A 20,764-nucleotide genomic window follows, 5' to 3' on the forward strand; every position below is an offset into this window, starting at 1 on the left:
TGAAGAAAATCTTCCTTTCTAGCTATTGTCTCTAAACTACCAATTGCCCCCCCCCCCCCCCCCTTGTAGATACAGTATTTTGACCAACCAGTTGTGGTCTCATTCCATAACTGTAATTCATGTACTTTCTTTGCCGAGTATTCTTCTCAACGTGTCAATAGGAGTGTCTTTGAAAGTGTCCCTTATGTTTTCATAAAAAGCAAGGATAACAAGCAGGAAGAGTCCAGCCTAGAATTTTAACCCACCTTTCTTTAGACACCATAGTGCAGGGGTGTCAAACTGGCGTCCCTCCAGCTGTTGTGAAACTACGAGTTCCTACTACTCCCTCTGCCTTTGGGAGTCATGCTTGTGACTGTCAATCTTGCAATGTCTCATGGAACCTGTAGTTTGGCAACAGCTGGACGGCCAGTGGTTTGACACCCATGCCATAGTGGAATGAGATATGTATTTCTGTGGATTAGTAATTACATATAGTTTGAGGCCAGCAAAACAAATCTGAATCCCGGTGACCCAGAAAATCACTCATCTTAGTTTAGTGCTTAACAGATTAATGGAATACCAGATGTACAAACTTTTGCAAATAGCATACTAAGTACAAAGGGTCTGGCCTAGAACATGAAATGTATTTAAATCTTTCTTAAAAATCTAATCCATTGTGCTTTACAACTTGTGCAGAAACCACAGAATTGACTAAACTTTCTACAATTGCCTGAATCTGTCTATTGTGTGTGGAAAAAATGTTTTTCTTTGTCAGCTGCCTTACTAACAGTTCCTCCAAACTCACTCTATTTCTTTGTTTGATAAATTCTGGATATGCCAAAGGGATTGTGTTATCTTTTCTGTGTTTTTTTTTTTTTTTATATGGATGTAATAGATACTAGTTGGGTGTAAATAATTTTAGAGTGTTGGACTTTTAAAACCTTTGTTTCACTGTATAGGGTCTCTTAACTTTATGAAAACAACGCACACCTTGGAAGGGGCATATTTAGGCATTTTTCAGGCGTTTGCCTATGGCGGCATTTTTCAGGGGGGCGGGGACACTTACAGCATGGGACCAGGTGGGATCCGAGATGGGCTGCTTGACGGTGTGTACATAGCCCAGCTCTTGTTTCTGGGGATGTCCAGAGCTATGAAGGTAAGTGTCTTTCTCTCTCTGGCTGGGAGGGGGTTGGAGGGTGGTTGTGGCGGTTGTACGAGCAGTGGTAGTACTAAGCTCGGGGGGGTGTTAGTGGGAGGCTCTTTCTTGGCCCGGGGTGGGGGGCTTTTGGTGGGTGTTATTGGAAGGCTCTCTGGACCGGGGGGGGTGCGATGCTGTTGGTTGGCATCAGGCTCCCTCATGGCGGGGGGTTGGATTGATGTAGTGTTGGTCGGTGTCAGATTCTCTGTGCGGGGAGGGGGGGGGTGGGCGAATCATTTTTGTGTTGCCTAGAGCTTAAATACACCACTGCTGCTTGCATGGCTGATATCTTACTTCAGTAGGTACAGCATCCCAAAAACACACTACACCGCTCCAGACCTGCACCTCTTACTCGCTGTGGCCGCCCAGAGTGCCAGCTCTAAAAGCCCACCTCTGATCATCTTCAAAGGATACCAATGGATACAAGCCACACACCAATATCTGCTCCTCCAAACAGTTTTATTCAGCTGTCATCTATACTATTGCATCCATAATGTCCCTGCCCAGGGACTGCACCTCCTTGACGAGTTTAAGCACTACTGACTTAATCTCAAGGATCCTTTCAATCAAGCCAGTAGTGGTGAAGCCAGCAAGGAGAGGTGGTCCCTGGGCAAAGACATTATGGATGCAGTTGTATCGTTGAGAGCTGAATAAGGCATGCACACTGGATGTTTTTACAGCTTCTCCTTGGGGCGTCTGGCTTTTTGTTTCACTGCCTCTATACTCCCCTTCATGTTAGCCTATGTGTTTACGCATACATAAACTTTTAGAGGCAGAGAAACAAATACTGCCAGTGCATCCAGGAGCAGCATCCTTTTGCAGAAAAAACGCTTGACGCGTCTAAACGTGTGTAATGCTAGGTGCGTTTAGCATAACAATTATTTATTTTGGCCAATTAAATGAATTCATGCCCAAACGCTTAATGCAGCTAAACACATTACACACTTTTACAAACATCCGACTTTTTTTTGCCAAAACACTGACAAGAGGAGGCAAAAGCGCCAAGTGTGCATAAGGCTTAAAACTGTTTGGATGAGCGGATATCAGTGTGTGGCTTCCTCTTAGATTGTAAGCTCCCAGGATCAGGCCCTCCTAACCCTTTTGTATTGAACTGTATTGTTGCTGTATTGTCTTCCTTTATATTGTATAGCGCTGAGCAAACTGTTGGTGTTATATAAATCCTGTATAATAATAATAATAACAACATTCATCAATTTATTTCAACAGTTGTTAAGTATCGTGGCTGAATGATTTGAAGTGAAGTATAGATCTACTAGTAGCTATTCTACACACTCTATAAACAAAACCAAACTCCAGGCGAACAACAAATACACAGTTGACACACACGTGGCAAATGCTTTACCTGTCAAAGGTTTTATAGTTCTGTGGAGCCACATTTTTCACTCTAGCACCGCTGAAAAACATCAACGTCAGGTCCTTGAGAAGGACAGTTTGCTCAAGAACACCTCCGATCTGCTGATTGGACAGTGTTGAACCAGCTGCACAAAGCAGTACCCTACTGTCAGCATGTTTTCAGGAGCACTGCAGTCAAACACGATTGGTTACTAACATTTGCCTTTCTTTTACCTGCAAATCTGAGTTTCAGGCTAGAGCTAGGGGTTACATGAGTGTAATTATAAATACAAATTCTGCTCCTTTTAAGTGCTTGCATTTAAAATGACATTTAGTTATTTTTGAGTATATAAATGCATCAATTTGTGTTTTTTTGTATTTGCCTGGATTTTAGCTTTAAATAAATAATGAAAAATAAGAAGGAACAAACATGTAAAAAGTCTAATTAAAAATGATACTGCAATAATAATTCAGTTTCTTCTTTTCCTTGGGACTTCAGTGGTGAAATCTCTATACTTGAATTCCCAGTTTTCCCAAAGTATATGTGAAATATACATAAAGGTCAAGGCAAAAAAATGTAAATGTATATATGTGTGTATATATATATATATATATATATATATATATATATATGTGTGTGTGTGTATATATATATATATATATATATATATATATATATGTGTGTGTGTGTGTATATATATATATATATATATGAATGAATGTGTACAGTGTGTATATGTGTATATATATATATTTATATATATCATATACAATTGCGACAAAAGTCATATTGTAATTGAATTTTAAAAATATATATAATATAAAAATGACCTTTCCTTTTCGATCTGCAGAGCTGTATTTCTCTGTAAAATGCAATGCAATATGGCTACCTGGAGCTGTTCTGTACCTCTGCTTCTACTTGTGTAATTGGCTCACTGATTTTCCCAGTAGTCTGCACTAAGATACAAGTCAGATTTCAGGAATCCCCTGCAACAAAAATTTCATTTTTGGTGAGATACTCCTAATAGGAAATCACGTCTAAAGAGATTCAGATTCTGCAATTTTACTCTTTAGAGCCCTGCAAGTGCAGCAAGCTGATTGATAACTATCAAACCACTCCATACAGATTCACTTTGCACACAGACACAGAAAAACAGCTCTCTGGTAAGAATAACAAAAAGTAGGAATCTGCAACAAAGTTTGTTAAAGGAGACATACAGCCAAAGCTCTTTTGGTTGTACTTTTGTGGATCACAGGAGTGATCGTTCTGCGCTCTTGTGACCCATTTTCAGCTGATGTCACTCAATCGGTCCAGGCTGGGGAAAGATCCCGACTTCAAAGTTGAGATCCATCCTAGAGTCTGGAGCCGCATCTGGCTCAGGCTCTCAGCAAAGCCCTGAAAGCCCGAGCCAGCCGCTCCCTCCTCCTCCATTGCCCAGTGCTCCAGTAAGCGTGGGGGGGGGGGGGGGCTGAGCAGTGACAGTCACCGCTCCCTGCTCAGAGCAGCTGTGAGAACTCGGCGATCAGTGATCATGTGATCACTGAGTTCTTACACTTGTAGCTAGCGGTGGACAGATGCAGCATCAAACGGTGCTGCATCCACCTAGGTAAGTATAAATTAGGGGGGGGGGAGCCCTGCTTCCCTTTTAAAATCCATGCAATGTACATAGATCACCCAGAAGGGAATGTATTTTCTCAACAAAAGTGGTTTTACTATTTAAATATTTTTTTTATAAAAGTAAGGCCTGAACGTATTAAGAAGCCACATAGGCTTTGGAACAGGATGTTATTTTTTTGTATTCTTACAGTGGAAGTATAATTGGACAGATAGGGAGGGTGAATCTTTTCAGTGGGGATTCAGCCATACAAACCTGAAAGGGAGCACAAATAACATATAGGTCTATTTATAATTTGTTTTCACACAAGATTCAAACAACTGTTTCCCAGGATTCACACTTTTCCAATCAGAATCAATGTGAATCTTGAATGTGTATCTTGGTTGAAGGTTGTGGTAATTGTATGTGAAAATATTTATAAATAAACCCCATAGTCTTCAACACATAATGTGCTTTCTAATAACCTATAATGGAGAGTCCCCATGCTAATATGTCTAGAGAAGGCTCTTAAAATATACTAATTCTTGTATATGAGTCTGTTTAATCCATTTATACGGAAGCTAAATGTAAAATGAAAGTGTTACTAAACCAAGGACCCTGTATTCACTATATCCGGTCTCCTACAGTACACAGAACTTGGAAATGCAATTATTATGGTAAATATAAGCTGCCAAATGCTTTTTCTCATCAGCAGTTAGAGCAGTCTTGTGACTTCTATCAGTGTTCAGATGAGCACTGGTTAAAGCTTGTAGGAGGAGTTTTAATTCTGCTCTAGGGAGATGCAGGACCCCTGACCTCTGTCTGGACAGTGCTGATTGGCCCTGTGATGATCACATGCACCCACCCTAGGAAAAAAAAAAAACCCTCTCTAGCAATACACACCAAACTGAGCATGTGCAGAGTGTCTCCACACGATATGTTTTATCAAGAGATAAGAAGGGGACTCTGGAAGAAGGGGAGGATCAGAGAAGTCATGATCAAACAACATTTTTACATAATGCAGAGGTTTAACCCCTGTTCTACAGTGAGTATAACAACACTGTGTTGTACGGTTGTGGGTTTAGTAACACTTTAAATAGTAGGGCAGTATTATGAACAATGGTTGAAAAAGGAGAACTAGGATGAGTTAAGATTTTGATGTTCTTATACTAAACACAACACTTTTTGTAAGCTAACATACTAATTTCCTTCCTTTAGAATCCAACGCAAGTCGGAACAGCACTTCAAGTGTTCTACAACCTGGGAGCTTTAAAAGGTGTCATTACCAGTGTGGTGGATGGTTATTGTTCAGCATTAGATGAGAATATCAACAATGCTTTGGATATCAAACTTCTAACACAGTCATCACAAGCTGTCCAGAGAGGTGAGAATTACATTTCTGTATTCTAAAGGCAAGCATTTTGTTTCAGGATTGTTACCAGCTTTGAGGAAGTGTTGCTTTTGTATGCCTTTCAATTTTCATGCAGTATTCCTTTTCATGCTGTATGCTCAGCACACATCTTGATTATGAAACTTTTCAATGATATGCATAATAAAAATGTTGTATTTTTCATATGCTCTACATAAATGTACCTGTACAATACAATCTAGAAAAAGTGGTTACAAAATGTAAAAAAAAAAAATCTGTGTGTGGCTAAAGCATATAATGACAGCACCCACTTTTTGTAATCTCGCATGCCTTTATTTGTATGAATTCTATATTTATATGCAGGTCAAGCTGTCAGGTGACAGGAGCTGGGTTCAAAAGGTTTAAATTTTCTTAAAAAAAACTAGCTGCAACTACTGAAGGGCATCTATTCTGGTTTGTTCCAAGTGGTGCCACTGTCACATTTGCTGGAAAATTTTGCCTGCATGCAGTATACTGTATATTAGGGAAAAAAAATACTGAGTAAGGCTTGCAGAAAAAAGAATATACTGGAATATTATAACACATTAAATGGATTCACCCCATTTATCAGAGTATAACTGTTTTCTGCAAAAATGGGCCTTTCACCACTTTAAAGCAGAACTTCACCCAAAAGGGGAAGTTTTGCTTGTTTTCATCCCCCCTCCACTGCCACATTTGGCACTTTCTCGGGGGAGTAGGGAGCAAATGCCTGATCAGATCGCCACGGCAATCTGTGCAGAAGTCAACCCCCCCCCTCCTTCCCCCTTCAGCCCTCTCAAGACACCTCACAGGTCCCAGAAGACTGCGGAACCATTCACAAAGCACAGTGCGGCTCACTTATGCACAGTAGAAAACTGTCTGTGAAGCCGGAAGGATTTACTGCCAGTTTCCCATACCAAAGATGCTGGCGCCTGCACCCAAAGATGATTGGAGAAGAGGCTTAGGTGAGGACATCACTGGATCCCTGGACAGGCAAGTGTTCTTATATTAAAAGTCGGCAGCTACAGTATTTCTTTTTGGGGGGGGAAACTAGAGCTCCTCTTTAAGACCAGATCTTTACTATCACTTTTTGTTCACATGTAACAATCGTTATATTTTTCTAGAACACCCACAATGGCGGGTGTTGCAATTTTTTATGGCACACAGTATTTGCACAGCAGTTTTCCAAACAAAATTTTTCAATTTTAATACACAAAAACACAATATAATGCCCAATTGTTAAACTATACAAGATTATGTTATGCTGAGTAAATAGATGACAAACATGTCATGCTTTAAAATTGCGTACGCCTGTGCAACGGTATCAAGCAGTGTAAATCTTACTATCCATAGGTGACGTTTTACAAGCCCTTACAGGTTACCACTTTAGATTTATGCAGGAGGTCTGGTGCTAGAATTACTGCCCACGATCTGTTGTATCGCGGTGATAGCTCACTTGTGTGGGACAATCGCTGAATGCGCACATGCACCCTATTTTGTCTTTATTTTTATTCTTGTGGGACATGTGAGACTTTTAAAATCAATCTGGCCTGGCCTATTATGTAAATAGGATAATAATAGTGCTGAATGCAAGTATAACGGCATGTTTTAGTCTTTAGATAATTTTGTGTGGCGCTTCTTGGATTCTAGGCCCAGGCTATTCATGGTGCCTTGTCTTCTTTCTATGTCCTTGACTTCTTTCTTAGTTTAGATTTAAACATTCCCCTCCTCATCCTAAGCTTTCTTGAGGCCCCCTGTACAGCCTGGGTCTAGGATCTAAGGGGGCTCCACAGGGAAATGAGGATCAATTGAAGACTAGTGCAGGCATTACATTATTATATGTGTCCATTATGCAGGCCATAGATGGGGAGAAAAACGGCCGAAAATAAAACCGGCCGATTATCTTATCGTTAGTGGACGATTTTGTCGGCCGTTTTTCGTGTATTTTGGACTTTCAGATTATCGGTGATGTTGGAAAATTTTCGAAAAACGCCCGACTTTATCCTCATTGATGGTCAAAAACGAACGATCGTTTTCCGAAAAAGGATCACAAAGGCCACAAAATGACATCATTTCCCGTTATAGGTTACTCATTAATTGGCCGATTTTCGTAATAATTGGTGGTCAGGTAAGTTTTTTAGACCGACCGATAGTTCGTTAATCAGCCGAAAATCTGCCGTTTTTCTCCCCATCTATGGCCTGCATTAGGGTAATTTATATGTATGCTTGTGTTCTGTGTCTGACATGAAAAAGCAACAGAAAAGCTCTCCTCACAAAGTCTAAACAAACAGCTACTCAAAATCTATAAATACAAAGTTTGTCTTTTTTATTAATTGATGTGGCAGTCATTAATTTGTTGCATTTAGTTCCAGTACATGCCCACACTAACGCACCTTTTACAGTTAGGTCTTAATATATTTGGATGCAGGCACAATTTTAGTTTCAAGTATTTACCAAAACAAATGCAAGCTATAGTTATATAATGGATATGGGCTGAAAGTGCACACTCTCAGGTTTAATTTGAGGGTATGTACATCCAAATTGGAGGAAGGGTTAAGAAATTACAGCTCTTAAGAATAGCCATTCCCCCTTTTTCAAGGGACCAAAAGTAATTGGACAATTGAATCAAAAGCTGTTTTTTGGCCAGGTGTGGCCTACTCTTTCATTATTTCTTCATCAATTAAGCAGGTAAAAGGTCTGGAGTTGATTCTAAGTGTGGTATTTGCTTTTGGAATCTATTGCTGTGAACGTACATCATGTGTTCAAAGGAGCTGTCCATGCAAGTGAAAAAGGCCATTGTAAGGCTTCAAAAACTAAACCAATCCATCAGAGAGATAGTAGCAACATTAGGAGTGGCCAAATCAACAGTTTGGTACATTCTGAGGAAAGAAGAACGCACTGGTGAGCTCAGCAATATAAAAAAGCATAGACCTCCATGGAAGAAAACAGTGGTGGATGATCACAGGATCCTCTCTATGGTAAAGAAAAACACATTCACAACATCCAGACAAGTGACGGACACTCTCCAAGAGAAGACTTCACGAGAGCAAATACAGAGGGTTCACCACAAGGTGCAAACCATTCATAAGCCTGAAGAATAGAAAAGCCAGATTAGACTTTGCCAAAAAATGTCTAAAAAAGCCAGATCAGTTCTGGTAAAGCATTCTTTGGACGGATGAAACTGAGATTAATTAGTACCAGAATGAAGGGAAGAAAAAAGTGTGGAGAAGGCTTGAAACAGCTCATGATCCAAAGCACACAATGTCATCTGTAATACATTGTGGAGGCAGTGTGATGGTATGGGCATGCATGGCTTCCAGTGGCACTGGGTTATTGGTGTTTATTGATGATGTGACAGAAGCAGCCGGATGAATTCTGCAGTGTTTAGAGATATACTGTCGGCCCAGATTCAGCTAAATGCAGAAAAGTTGATTGGACAGCGTTTCACAGTACAGATGGGCAGTGATCCAAAATATACGGCAAAAGCAACTCAGGAGCTTTGGAAGAAAAAGAAGTGGAATATTCTGCAATTGTGAGTCAATCACCTGATCTCAACCCAATTGAGCATGCATTTTACATGCTGAAGGCAAAACTAAAGGCAGAAAGACCCACAAAGAGCAACTGAAGACAGCTGTAATTACAGCTTGGCAGAGCATCAGAAAGGAAGAAACCCAGTCTTTGGTAATGTCCATGGGTTCCAGACTGCAGGCAGTCATTGTCAGTAAAGGATTCTCAACAAAATATTAAAAATGAACATTTTATTTATGATTATATTTATTTGGCCAATTACTTTTGGTTCCTTGAAAAGGGGGGGGGGGGGGGTGGCTACTCTTAACCACTTGCCTACCAGGCACTTATACCCCCTTCCTTACCAGGCCAATTTTCAGCTTTCAGCGCTGCCGCACTTTGATTGACAATTGCGCGGTCATGCAACATTGTACCCATATGAAATTTTAATCATTTTTTTCTCACAAATAGAGCTTTCTTTTGGTGGTATTTAATCGCCACTGGGCGCTTTACTTTTTGTGCTATAAATTAAAAAAGTGCAAAAAATTTGAAAAAAAAAAAAAGTTTCTTTGTTTCTATTATAAAATTTTTCAAACAGGTAATTTTTCTCCTTCACTGATGTGCGTTGATGAGGCAGCACTGATGGGCACTGATAGGCGGCACTGATGGGCACTGATAGGCAGCACTAAAGGGCACTGATAGGCAGTACTAATGAGGTGGCACGGATAGGCAGCACTAATATGCAGCACTGATAGGTGACACTGATGATGGGTACTGATAGATGGCACTGACTGGCATCACTGCTGGGCACTGACTGGCACAACCGCTGGGCACTGACTGGCAGCACTGCTGGGCTGCACTGGTGGGTGGCACTGGTGGGTGGGCACTGGTGGGCACAGGTGGGTGGCACTGGTGGGTGGCACTGCTGGGCACAGGTAGGTGGCACTTCTGGGCACAGGTGTGTGACACTGCAGAGTGGCACAGCTGGGTGCACTGCTGGGCACAGGTGGGCGGAGCTAGTGGGCGCACTGCTGGGCACAGGTGGGCGGAACTTGTGGGTGGCACTGCTGGGCACCGATCATCAGGGCACTGATCATCAGTGCCCTGATGATCGGTGCCGATCCTCGCTCTGACAACTGCCGGTTCTCGGCAGTACTTTCCTCACGATCTGACAGCATGAGGAAAGTGCAGCCGAAAACCGGCACTTGCATTTCCCTGTGATCAGCGTGTCATTGGACACCGCTGATCACGTGGTAAAAGGCCGGTATGATTGGCCTTTTACCACATCTCGTGATCAGCTGTGTCCGTAGGACACAGCGATCACGGAGATCGCCGGGTGCGCGCCCCCTGGGGCGCGCAGGAGAGCGCGTTCTGGGGGGACGTCATAAGACGTCCACCCAGAACTGGCCGGCCGCAGTGAAGCCGTCATTCGGCTATCTGCGGTCGGCAACTAGTTAAGAACTGTAATTCCTAAACCCTTCCTCCTGTACATACCCTCAAATTAAACCTGAGAGTGCGCACTTTCAGCCCATATCCATTATATAACTATAGCTTGAATATGTTTTGATAAATACCTGAAAAAAAACTAAAATTTTGCCTGTGTCCAAATATATATGGACCTAACTGTAAGTGGTGTTGATCCAACATTTGGTATTGCTCTTAGCATGTAATTGTATGGCATTTTGTAATGATCTGGAATGTAATGTTTCAATTTTGCATTGAATTAGAGCAATGTTCACTTGACTTTTCTGCTGCTTTGGTTGGGCATCCCATTTTGCTGCTTTTATTCTTCTGTATACATCTGTTGTGAAGGCATTGTAAGTCAATGTCGAGCAAAAGCCATTTTCCTTGAAAGCAAGCTGCTATTGACTTGGGTTTGAGTTTGATGTTCTTGTACAGTAACACTTAAAATGTTTGGAACAGCTTCTGTCATAAAAAGCCTTGTCTGACAAGTAGAAAAAGGGTCATAAATGTCAGGGAAGTTATTGAAAAGAAAATCATTCTTTTCTATTTTACAAGATGACTGAACCAGAGAACTACAAAGGGGTCATATGTGATTTAGAAATCTAAGGAATAAAAAAAAAACAGTTTTACCAAATGTCTAGCTATGCTTGGAATTCCTTGTGTTCTTCCATCCATGCCATCCCTTTAAAAGACTTTACTTACAGACTGTTGTATAGTTATGAGTTTTAACAGCTCTTATTACTAACCTACAATTGTTGTGTCTTTCATTTAAGCTATACCATCCTTGCTTATATCTGTTGTGGTAACCAAAGGGTGGTTGAGAGTGTCACATTTCACTTGTTTTTTTCTGCTAATAGAAGCTAAATAGTGTTATCCTATGTGTCCATGCACACTACTTTAGGTGTTTTTTGACCTTCAGTGTCTAGGAGCAGGAAAAAAAAGTTTTTGTAGAGGTTTTGGAGCGTTTTTTCCAGCAGAAAAAAATGCTAAACACTCCTAAACGTTACTAAAATGCTCCTAACAGCTTTTTTCTAGGTTTTTTTTCCTACATGTACTGTATAAAACGCTAAGCTCCTAAAAGTGGGCAGCACAGTGGCTAAATGGTTAGTACTTCCACCTGGGCTTCGAATCCCAACCACTGCACCACCTGCCTGGAGTTTGCATTTTCTCCTTGTGCCTGCGTGGGATTCCTCCGGGAACTCCGGTTTCCTTCCACCCTCACTGGTAGGTTAATTGGCTCCTGTCTAAATTGGCCCTAGTACATGTATGTATGAATGTGAGTTAGGGACCTTAGATTGTACACCCCTTGAGAGTTAGGGACCAAAGTGCATGTACTATATATATATATATATATATATATATATATATATACATGTGAAACTCGAAAAATTAGAATATCGTGCAAAAGTTAATTTATTTCAGTAATGCAACCTAAAAGGTGAAACTAATATATGAGATAGACTCATTACATGCAAAGCAAGATAGTTCAAGCCGTGATTTGTCATAATTTTGATGATTATGGCTTACAGCTCATGAAAACCCCAAATCCACAATCTCAGAAAATTAGAATATTACTTGCAATCAATAAAACAAGGATTGTACATAGAACAATATCGGACCTCTGAAAAGTATGAGCATGCATATGTACTCAATACTTGGTTTGGGCCCCTTTCGCAGCAATTACTGCCTCAATGCGGCGTGGCATGGAAGCTATCAGCCTATGGCACTGCTGAGGTGTTATGGAAGACCAGGATGCTTCAATAGCAGCCTTCAGCTCTTCTGCATTGTTCGGTCTCATGTCTCTCATCTTTCTCTTGGCAATGCCCTATAGATTCTCTATGTGGTTCATGTCAGGCGAGTTTGCTGGCCAATCAAGCACAGTAATCCCACAGTCATTGAACCAGGTTTTGGTGCTTTTGGCAGTGTGGGCAGGTGCCAAGTCCTGCTGGAAAATGAAGTCGGCATCCCCATAAAGCTCGTCTGCGGAAGGAAGCATGAAGTGCTCCAAAATCTCCTGGTAGACGGCTGCGTTGACCCTGGACTTAATGAAGCACAGTGTACCAACACCAGCAGATGAAATGGCTCCCCAAATCAACACAGACTGTGGAAACTTCACACTGGACTTCAAGCATCTTGCAGTGTGTGCCTCTCCATTCTTCCTCCATACTCTGGGTCCTTGGTTTCCAAATGAGATGCAAAAGTTGCTCTCATCAGAAAAGAGGACTTTGGACCACTGAGCAACAGGCCAGGTCTGTTTTTCTTTAGCCCAGGTAAGACGCTTCTGACGTTGTTTGTTGTTCAGGAGCGGCTTGACAAGAGGAATACGACATTTGAAGCCTATGTCCAGGATCCGTCTGTGTGTGGTGGCTCTTGATGCACTAACTCCAGCCTCAGTCCACGCCTTGTGAAAGTCCCCAACACTTTTGAATGACCTTTTCCTGACAATCTTCTCCAGGCTGCAGTCATCCCTGCTGCTTGTGCACCTTTTTCTTCCACACTTTTCCCTTCCACATAACTTTCTATTAATGTGCTTTGATACAGCACTTTGGGAACATCCAACTTCTTTTGCAATTTCCTTTTGAGGCTTTCCCTCCTTATGGAGGGTGTCAATGATGTTTTTCTGCACAACTGTCAGGTCAGCAGTCTTTCCCATGATTGTGATTCCTACTGAGCCAGACTGAGAGACCATTGAAAGGCTCAGGAACCCTTTGCAGGCGTTATGGCTTAATTAGCTGATTAGAGTGGGACACTTTGAGCCTAGAATATTGCACCTTTTCACAATATTCTAATTTTCTGAGATTGTGGATTTGGGGTTTTCATGAGCTGTAAGCCATAATCATCACAATTATGACAAATAACGGCTTGAACTATCTTGCTTTGCATGTAATATATATATGTGTAAAGCGCTGTATAAATTGATGGCACTATATAAGTACCTGTAATAATAATATTAAACGCTTCTAAATGCTACTAAAACACTTCTAAAAACCGCTATTACCAGCGGTTTTTGAGCTAAAAAAAAATGCTACTGTGCGTGGAGCTTCAATAATGAATTTTTGTCATTGTGGAACTTTGACTTAAAAAAACATGAAGTTACACCTTGCTTCTAAAGCTAACAAGATCTCATTAGCAATACAAAAGTAGTTTGTTTGCTACCAAATGATCTGACAATTAAAAGATAAAACAAATTCTTTGAATGCACTTTTGTGGACATTGTTCAGAAAGTATATATTGTATGTGAGTTATGCCTTTGGGTGGTTGGTTCCTTTGTCTTGCAGGATAGCACCATGTGAAATCATCTGGAAGTTTCTAACCCAGTCTGTTGATATTAAACACACAATTTTGTTCCAGAGATCATCTGTTTGACAGTTGCCATTGCATACCCTGAGCAGAATTATGAAAACAGTTTTTATACTGAACCAAAAAGATTTTCAATGTACTGATCTCTCGCTATTGTATTAAGGACAGCCTTATACGCTTGCAGTACTTCCTATCAAATATCACATTTTCTAACTTTCGTGGGAACATTTCTGCAAATGCAGTCTGTGTCTAAAGCTGGGCTGAGAGTTAAGACATAAGTTGTACGTTCCCTGCCAATCTGGCTACCACACAATTGTTGGCTTACCCAGTGTGCACATAGACATGCTTTTGAGAACTTACTGTAAAAGCATGTTACACTGTTAAAGGCATAGTAACAGCATTGTTACAAACATGTTTGACTGTTCTGTTATTTTTTTGCCTGTTAATTCTAGGCACGGGGGATTAAGCACGGCAAGCAAGCTAAAATGAAAGCTTAAAACAATTTGATCCCAATTAATTATCCACACAAATACAGATGGTCTTCCTTCAGGTTTGATGTCCAGACCCACTGCTACATGGTGCCCCCGAACACCCCAAAATTTCAAGGGCTCATCGATATAGCATTTCCTGGTTTTGGGAACACTAGCTACAGTCCAACCCCAGCACATCCAACAATACAATACAATGCACCCCTCAATAGGTAGATCAGGCTCCATTGTATGGATGGACATGCTGGGGATGAACCTCCGTTTTAATTTTTTTCAAAAATCTAAATCTCAGGGTGTCCTGCAGTATCTGATGAACAAGTTGTTGCTACTTAGTGAAATTTTAGACAGTTAGTCTTGGTTGGTTAAAGAGGCGCCAAATGTGACTGACCCATGTTTTACAAGATGCATATCTAGCACATTTGAAAGGCCCTGCTTGAACAACCAGCACTTTTTTTCCCTCCAAAATCTCAAGAGGAATTTGCTGAAATATGTACCACACACATCCTGGTGCAAACATGCATCAGGAACAATCTGTTAGCACATCTCTTAGATTGTAAGCTCCAAGGAGTAGGGCCCACCTATCCCTCTTGTATTGAACTGTATTGTTGCTGTATTGTCTCCTGTTATATTGTAAAGTGCATATCAAACTGTTGGCGCTATATAAATCCTGTATAATGATAATAACTAGAAAAGCTACAATTTCTGGGGAAATTGTGTGAAGTGTTCTTGCCTCCACCAGTAGTCTACAACTGGAGTGGGTGGAGTAAGACCCAGACCTACATTTTGATGCATAGTATGTCTCTGAAATACTAAAAATAAAGGCACAGTCGCAGTTTAGAAATTGCCCTTCAAATTTCAGGTGGCTAGAGTGGAGTTTAAATGAATGTCAATGGGCAGTGTGAGTTGCAAACAAATGGTCATATTGTGAAAACTATCAGGACTATGGCTTAGCTGTGGACATTTTTAGTGGCAGCATGGATAGCTGAACGTTTTGATATAAGATTTGTGTAGGTGGGCTTGAAAATTAGGGAGTGATGGCAGTTTAGAAATCATGTCCTGATTTTTCAGCTCCCACTCTAGTTTTGAACATTGCGCCATTCATTCCTATGGGACCAATTTCACCACAAAAACGCCGATATTTTGTGAACCATTCGGCGAAATGTTCCACAAAGTAATAGCACACCAATTGGGAACAATCCGCACGTTTCGGTATATTACTGTCTATGTAGTGTAAAAACTGTGGGAGGAGTTAGAGTGGTCAATTTGGTAAATTTTCCCCACGAATTGAGCTTTCTTTTGGTGGTATTTGATCGCTTGTGCGGTTTCTATTTTTTGTGCTATAAAAAAAAAGACCAACAATTTTGATTAAAAAAAACAATATTTTGGACTTTTTACTATTGTCCAGTAAAAAAAAATAAAATCGAATTTCATAATAAATGTAGGCCAAAATGTATTCTGCTACATGTCTTTGCTAAAAATAAATCCCAATTAAACCCATTTAACCAATAAATTAATTGGTTTACGTGAAAGTTATAGCGTTTACAAATGGTGCTATAGATACTGGATTTTTTTTTTCAACTAGTAATGGCAATGATTAGCAACTTATAGCGGGACTGCGGCGGACATTCTGACACTGGGGGGAACTGACTTGGTGTCACTGACATCCCCAGTGACACCAGTACAGTTATCAGTGCTATGGCTGTGCTATTGGTGTTTCACTGTAAGCACATTGCTCTGGATGGCTGTGCTGTGCACAGCCATCCAGAGTAGTGTGCTCGAGCCAACAGGGAGGAGGACTGTTAGTAAACAAAACAGTCTTCCTCCCCATCGGTGATCGTTGGAAATCACCGGGCGCCAGCGAGTAATTACCAGCCGGGACCCGGTGATTGACAGCCACGGCCATGAATGGCAGTGTGGGTAGGGCGCGCCTACCCAGAAAGGCAAAATCATGTATATATACGTGATTTTGCGCACCCATGCTGCCCTGTAGCAGTATTTCTGCTATAGGGCAGTTGGGAAGCGGTTAAAGGCTCAATTTAAAAAAACAAACATGTCATACTTACCTGCTCTGTGCAGTGGTTTTGCACAGAACAGCCCTGATCCCCCTTCAGGCCCCTCCCCCTGCTAGTCGTTTGCTATGGGAGCACGGGTACATGCTCACTCGCAAGCTGACTACGTGTATCTATGCTACACACAGAGTGTGGCTCAGCCCTGCCCCCTGCTCTCTTCTGACTAGCTGTGACTGACAGCAGTGGGAGCCAATGGCTCCTGCTGCTGTGTTTCAGCCTATGAGGAGAGAGAGAGCCAGGAGAGCCGAGGCTTTCATGCAGAGTGTCGGTTCGAGAGGGGGCTCAGGTAAGTATTCGAGGGGGATGTGGGGGGAGCAACACACAGAAGGTTTTTTTATCTTCATGCAAGGAATACATGAAGGTAAAAAAAAAAACCTTCAGCCTCCAAAACCACTTTAACAATACCTCCCAACTTTCTGAGATGGGTACAAGGGACACCTACTAGCAATAGTATGTAGCCATAGGACATATCCCTGCAATGCCCCCTTTAAAGGAGAATTACACCAACAAAAATTGTTGGTTAAACCCACAAGTAGTTTTTTGACAACTACTATTTCTTTATATTGGCTTTGAAAATATCCAAATGCAGCAATTTAGAAATTGGACAAAAGGTTTAGCCTTGTAAAATACTTTTTGATAGATACATAGTGCCTTTTATATACAGTAAGGTCCATAAATATTGGGACATCGACACAAATCAAAAATGTTAGAGTTGTGTCGATGTCCCAATATTTATGGACCTGACTGTACAACTATATAGATCACACCAAAATGAAGGACTAATGAGGAGGAAAGAGGGACAGAGGAACTTTGTTTCCTTGAAATCGGGGACAGTCGGGAGCTACGCTTTAACCCTTCTTTCAGATATCTTTGGATACATTTCTCTTCACTTTCTGTCCTGATGAATGTTGTCACTAAGACAGAAAACAAGGAGAAATCCATAATCTTTCAAATTGTTGTCCCGCTTGTTTTGGTGACAGTTGTAAAACATGTAATTACCTCTTAATCTGAAGACATTTCCAAAAAAGTCTTGCTCTGTCTCTGGGGCAGGAAGTAGTGAAAAATCACTACAAGGATTCAGAGCACAAAATGTTGGAAGTTTCTAACCTTTTGCCAGACTTATAAATAAACAATAATATATATAATATATATATTTGGTTCTGGAGTGAACTTGGAAGCCTTCATGTGGATGAGTGGATTTTAATCAATGATTATCAGAAATATGCCATAACATGCTATTCATCACATTCAGCTGTCCACGTATCTCCTGTAAGTGTGGTTTAACTTGCTTTTTCTCAAATGTAAAAAGTACCTGGTCACTAGAAAGGGGTTCAGTGAATCCCGTATTGGCAGTAGCGCAGCCACAAGTTTTCTACCAGCTACTGTTACTTTTTTACATTATCAGCTGCATTATGTCAAATATAACAGCAAAAATAAGTTTATTGTTTAGATCATTCACCATGTTCGTTACAATGATAAATACTGTTTATGGTCATCTATTTGAAAGACACCCAGCCTTTGTTCCCCGCACATTTAAATTGTTTTTCACTTAGACAGAGGTTAGAAGGGGAAGCTTGTCCATAAGGGAAAAATAAAACTACCTGATTACTCTTCCCATGTTGAAATTTTATTAAATATAGCACTTCAACAGTGTGGAAAGCTCCACACACACTGGCCCCACAACAGCTGTTTAAAGGCAGCTACTATATTAAATTGTGCAGGACATTTTATAGCTGCCACATTCACTGACTGCATACTGTGTAATAAATGACTTATGGAAAATGTTTTAAATACGACGCCAGCCATTTAATTTAAGTTGAGAACAGAAACAACTGTGACAGTTGTCATTTATGACTTGCCTTGAATGTTACTGTTTTGAGAAACCTTTAAATGAATAGGTTTAGTTCCATAATTTGTACATAATTTATTGTATACGAAAGTGGTTGTAAACCCTCACATATACCCACTGAAGTTGGTGACAACCAGAGATGAAACAAATCCACCTAAATAAGTTGTACCTGTTAACTTGAAGCCCTCTCTCCTATACAGTCTCCTAAAGCACACATTTTGCACAGCAGTTTTGAGCTCCATAAGGCAGGGGGCAGTGATTTGATGTCACACACTGCACAGCATAGAGCACAGAGCTGAGTGTAATCTGAGACCTGAGTGAATGGAATGGACACACACCCCTTTACACAACCTCATAAGGAAACACTGTCAGTCATCTGTTGTGTGCTGGGGGAAGGGATGTCTCCTGGGATTGTTTGTTGTGGGCACAGGCTGTCAGAAATGACTCATGCAAACAGCAGAGGAGAGAGAAATCACACAAGGTACTTTGAATTAAGGCAAGTACACATTATAGAAGGATATGCTTTGTTCGTTTTTCATTTTGGAAGTTTACAACCAGTTTAATAAATAGAATCCATGATGAACAGGGCATTCCATAAATCATATCATGTAAAGGTTTGAAATGATTATGTTCACAGAGTTTTTATTTATTGTCAGATATATTCTGTTGAAAATAATGTAACAAATTTTATCTTGTTACTTTCATTGCTGCCAAAATGTGGTCAAAATTACACTAAAGGTCCCTTTTACTGTATAGGTGTATTTTTTCACGTCAGTATAAGATATCAAAAATAACTTTTGTTTGCAGATCATCCTGTTTTGCAAAAATTCTATTTATTTCTTTTTTCCATATGGATCCTCTCAATGTAGTGTTTTAAATTTTTTGTCCTGGATTCAGTTTCTGTGAAAGTGCAGTACATGTTCCTGGTCTAATGACTTGTTTTAAAGCAGAACTCCAGTCAAAATTTTTATTTTCCCATGCAGTGGGGCTTTGCCCTTACTGCATGAGTTAACTGCTTGTTTTGTCCAGGGGCTCAGGAGAAAGCTATACTTCCCCATCCTCTGATTCTCCAGAAAACAGCACTCCACCATGTCCAGCAGTGGACTGTTGCTGCCTTCCTCATGTCCGGAGCCAGTCAATGGGCGTGATGATGTCAGGAACAACCCATTCACAAGACCGCTAGCGTGGGGGGGGGCAGGAGTGTCGGGGACCGGTCTTGCATTTGGAGTATCGGTGGATTCAGTATATAACCCATGCAGTGCTGGCACAGCCCCACTGCATTGGAAAATAAAAATGTTGCCCGGAATTCTTCTTAAATGGAAAAGGATTAATGCTGCTCAGGGTACCCCAGTCAGTTTTATAACCAAAACGTGATGCATATCACTAGATCAACTTTTTAGGTTTATTGTGATGATGACCAAAAAAAGAATAAAGGTCCTTTAAATGATCTGTACTGGCTAACACCTGGGCCATTGCATTAAAGTATAATTAAAAGCAAAATGTTTTTTAGTTTTGGATAGATTAGATGGTGATTAGAACACCTGGTCATTTTTTTTCTTGTTGTCTGTGCCCCAGTTATGAAGATTCACATTCTCTATTTGTCCTGTTTAACGTTATTCCTGGTTAGTGAAAGTAACAGAAAATCCCACATTTTGGCTTGTCACCAGAACAGGAATAAAGGGGAAATCTTCCAATGCGGATGCCAGTTCTGGTGACCCTGGTGGTAACTAGGGATAGCCTCATGTCTCACTTTTTTTTTTGGCTATGGGATAGAAAGTGAAAAGAAATCTCCCCAGTGGGACACAAATGGCAAACAAAACCTTACATGCCCTCTTCTCTTTTATGGGGATTTCAGTACTTTAACACCTTCCCACCCGGCCATCAATCTGCTCCTCCTTCTGAGTGGACATCATATTTCTTTAAATTTATTAATTTTCCAAAAAATTGTGACATAATTACAACTTCGCCATGCTGTATTTGTACAATCCTGGCATATTTGGGTCTCAAGAACTGAGACTAGCCGTCGGTACATCAGGATTGATTGATTGTCAGATATATACAATGGTTTTTGGACTCTATCACTTTCCTACAGACTAAATATACACTAATTTGGGGTATTTTCACTAAAGAAATAAATACATTTTGACCTAATTTTAATGAAGAAAGGTGTTTTATTTGCAAAATTGTAAAGCAGAAAATAAAAAATCAATGGTGATTAACTACCACCAAAATAAAGCTCTATTTGTATAAAAAAAAATGATAAAATTTTTTTGGTACAGTGTTGTATGACCGCGCAATTGTCATTCAAAGGGGGACAACACTGAAAGGTGAAAATTGGCCTGGGCAGGAAGGGGGTAAAAGTGCCTGGCAGGCAAGTGGTTAAGTCTTTCTCCCAGAACAAGTATGCTAATCTGGAATTCTGATTTGCCTTATGCTCTTTCCAGGTCAATGGCTCAGAAAGTATTGAAGCCAAAAACTACCAGGCAGCTGACATTTTCAGGCGGTCAGCAATTACTGGCTGCATATTCTCTAGGTACAAGTTTCTTTGAAAGCATATCAGGATCCCTTTCTGATA

General features: G+C 40.6%; 1 protein-coding gene across 1 annotated transcript in view; it reads left to right on the top strand.

Annotated features, from left to right (window-relative positions):
- The window catches only part of COG5 (component of oligomeric golgi complex 5), a 430,205-nt gene that overhangs the window by 261,763 nt on the left and 147,678 nt on the right, over nt 1-20,764 (top strand). The window contains exon 8 of the mRNA XM_089685182.1: nt 5,344-5,509. Within this exon, the coding sequence (XP_089541308.1) occupies nt 5,344-5,509 (166 nt within the window). The remainder of the gene's footprint in view (nt 1-5,343; nt 5,510-20,764) is intronic.

Source organism: Staurois parvus, unplaced genomic scaffold, assembly GCF_062004578.1.
Source record: "Staurois parvus isolate SC_StPar_1 unplaced genomic scaffold, SC_StPar_1.0 ptg000019l, whole genome shotgun sequence".
NCBI lineage: Eukaryota > Metazoa > Chordata > Amphibia > Anura > Ranidae > Staurois > Staurois parvus.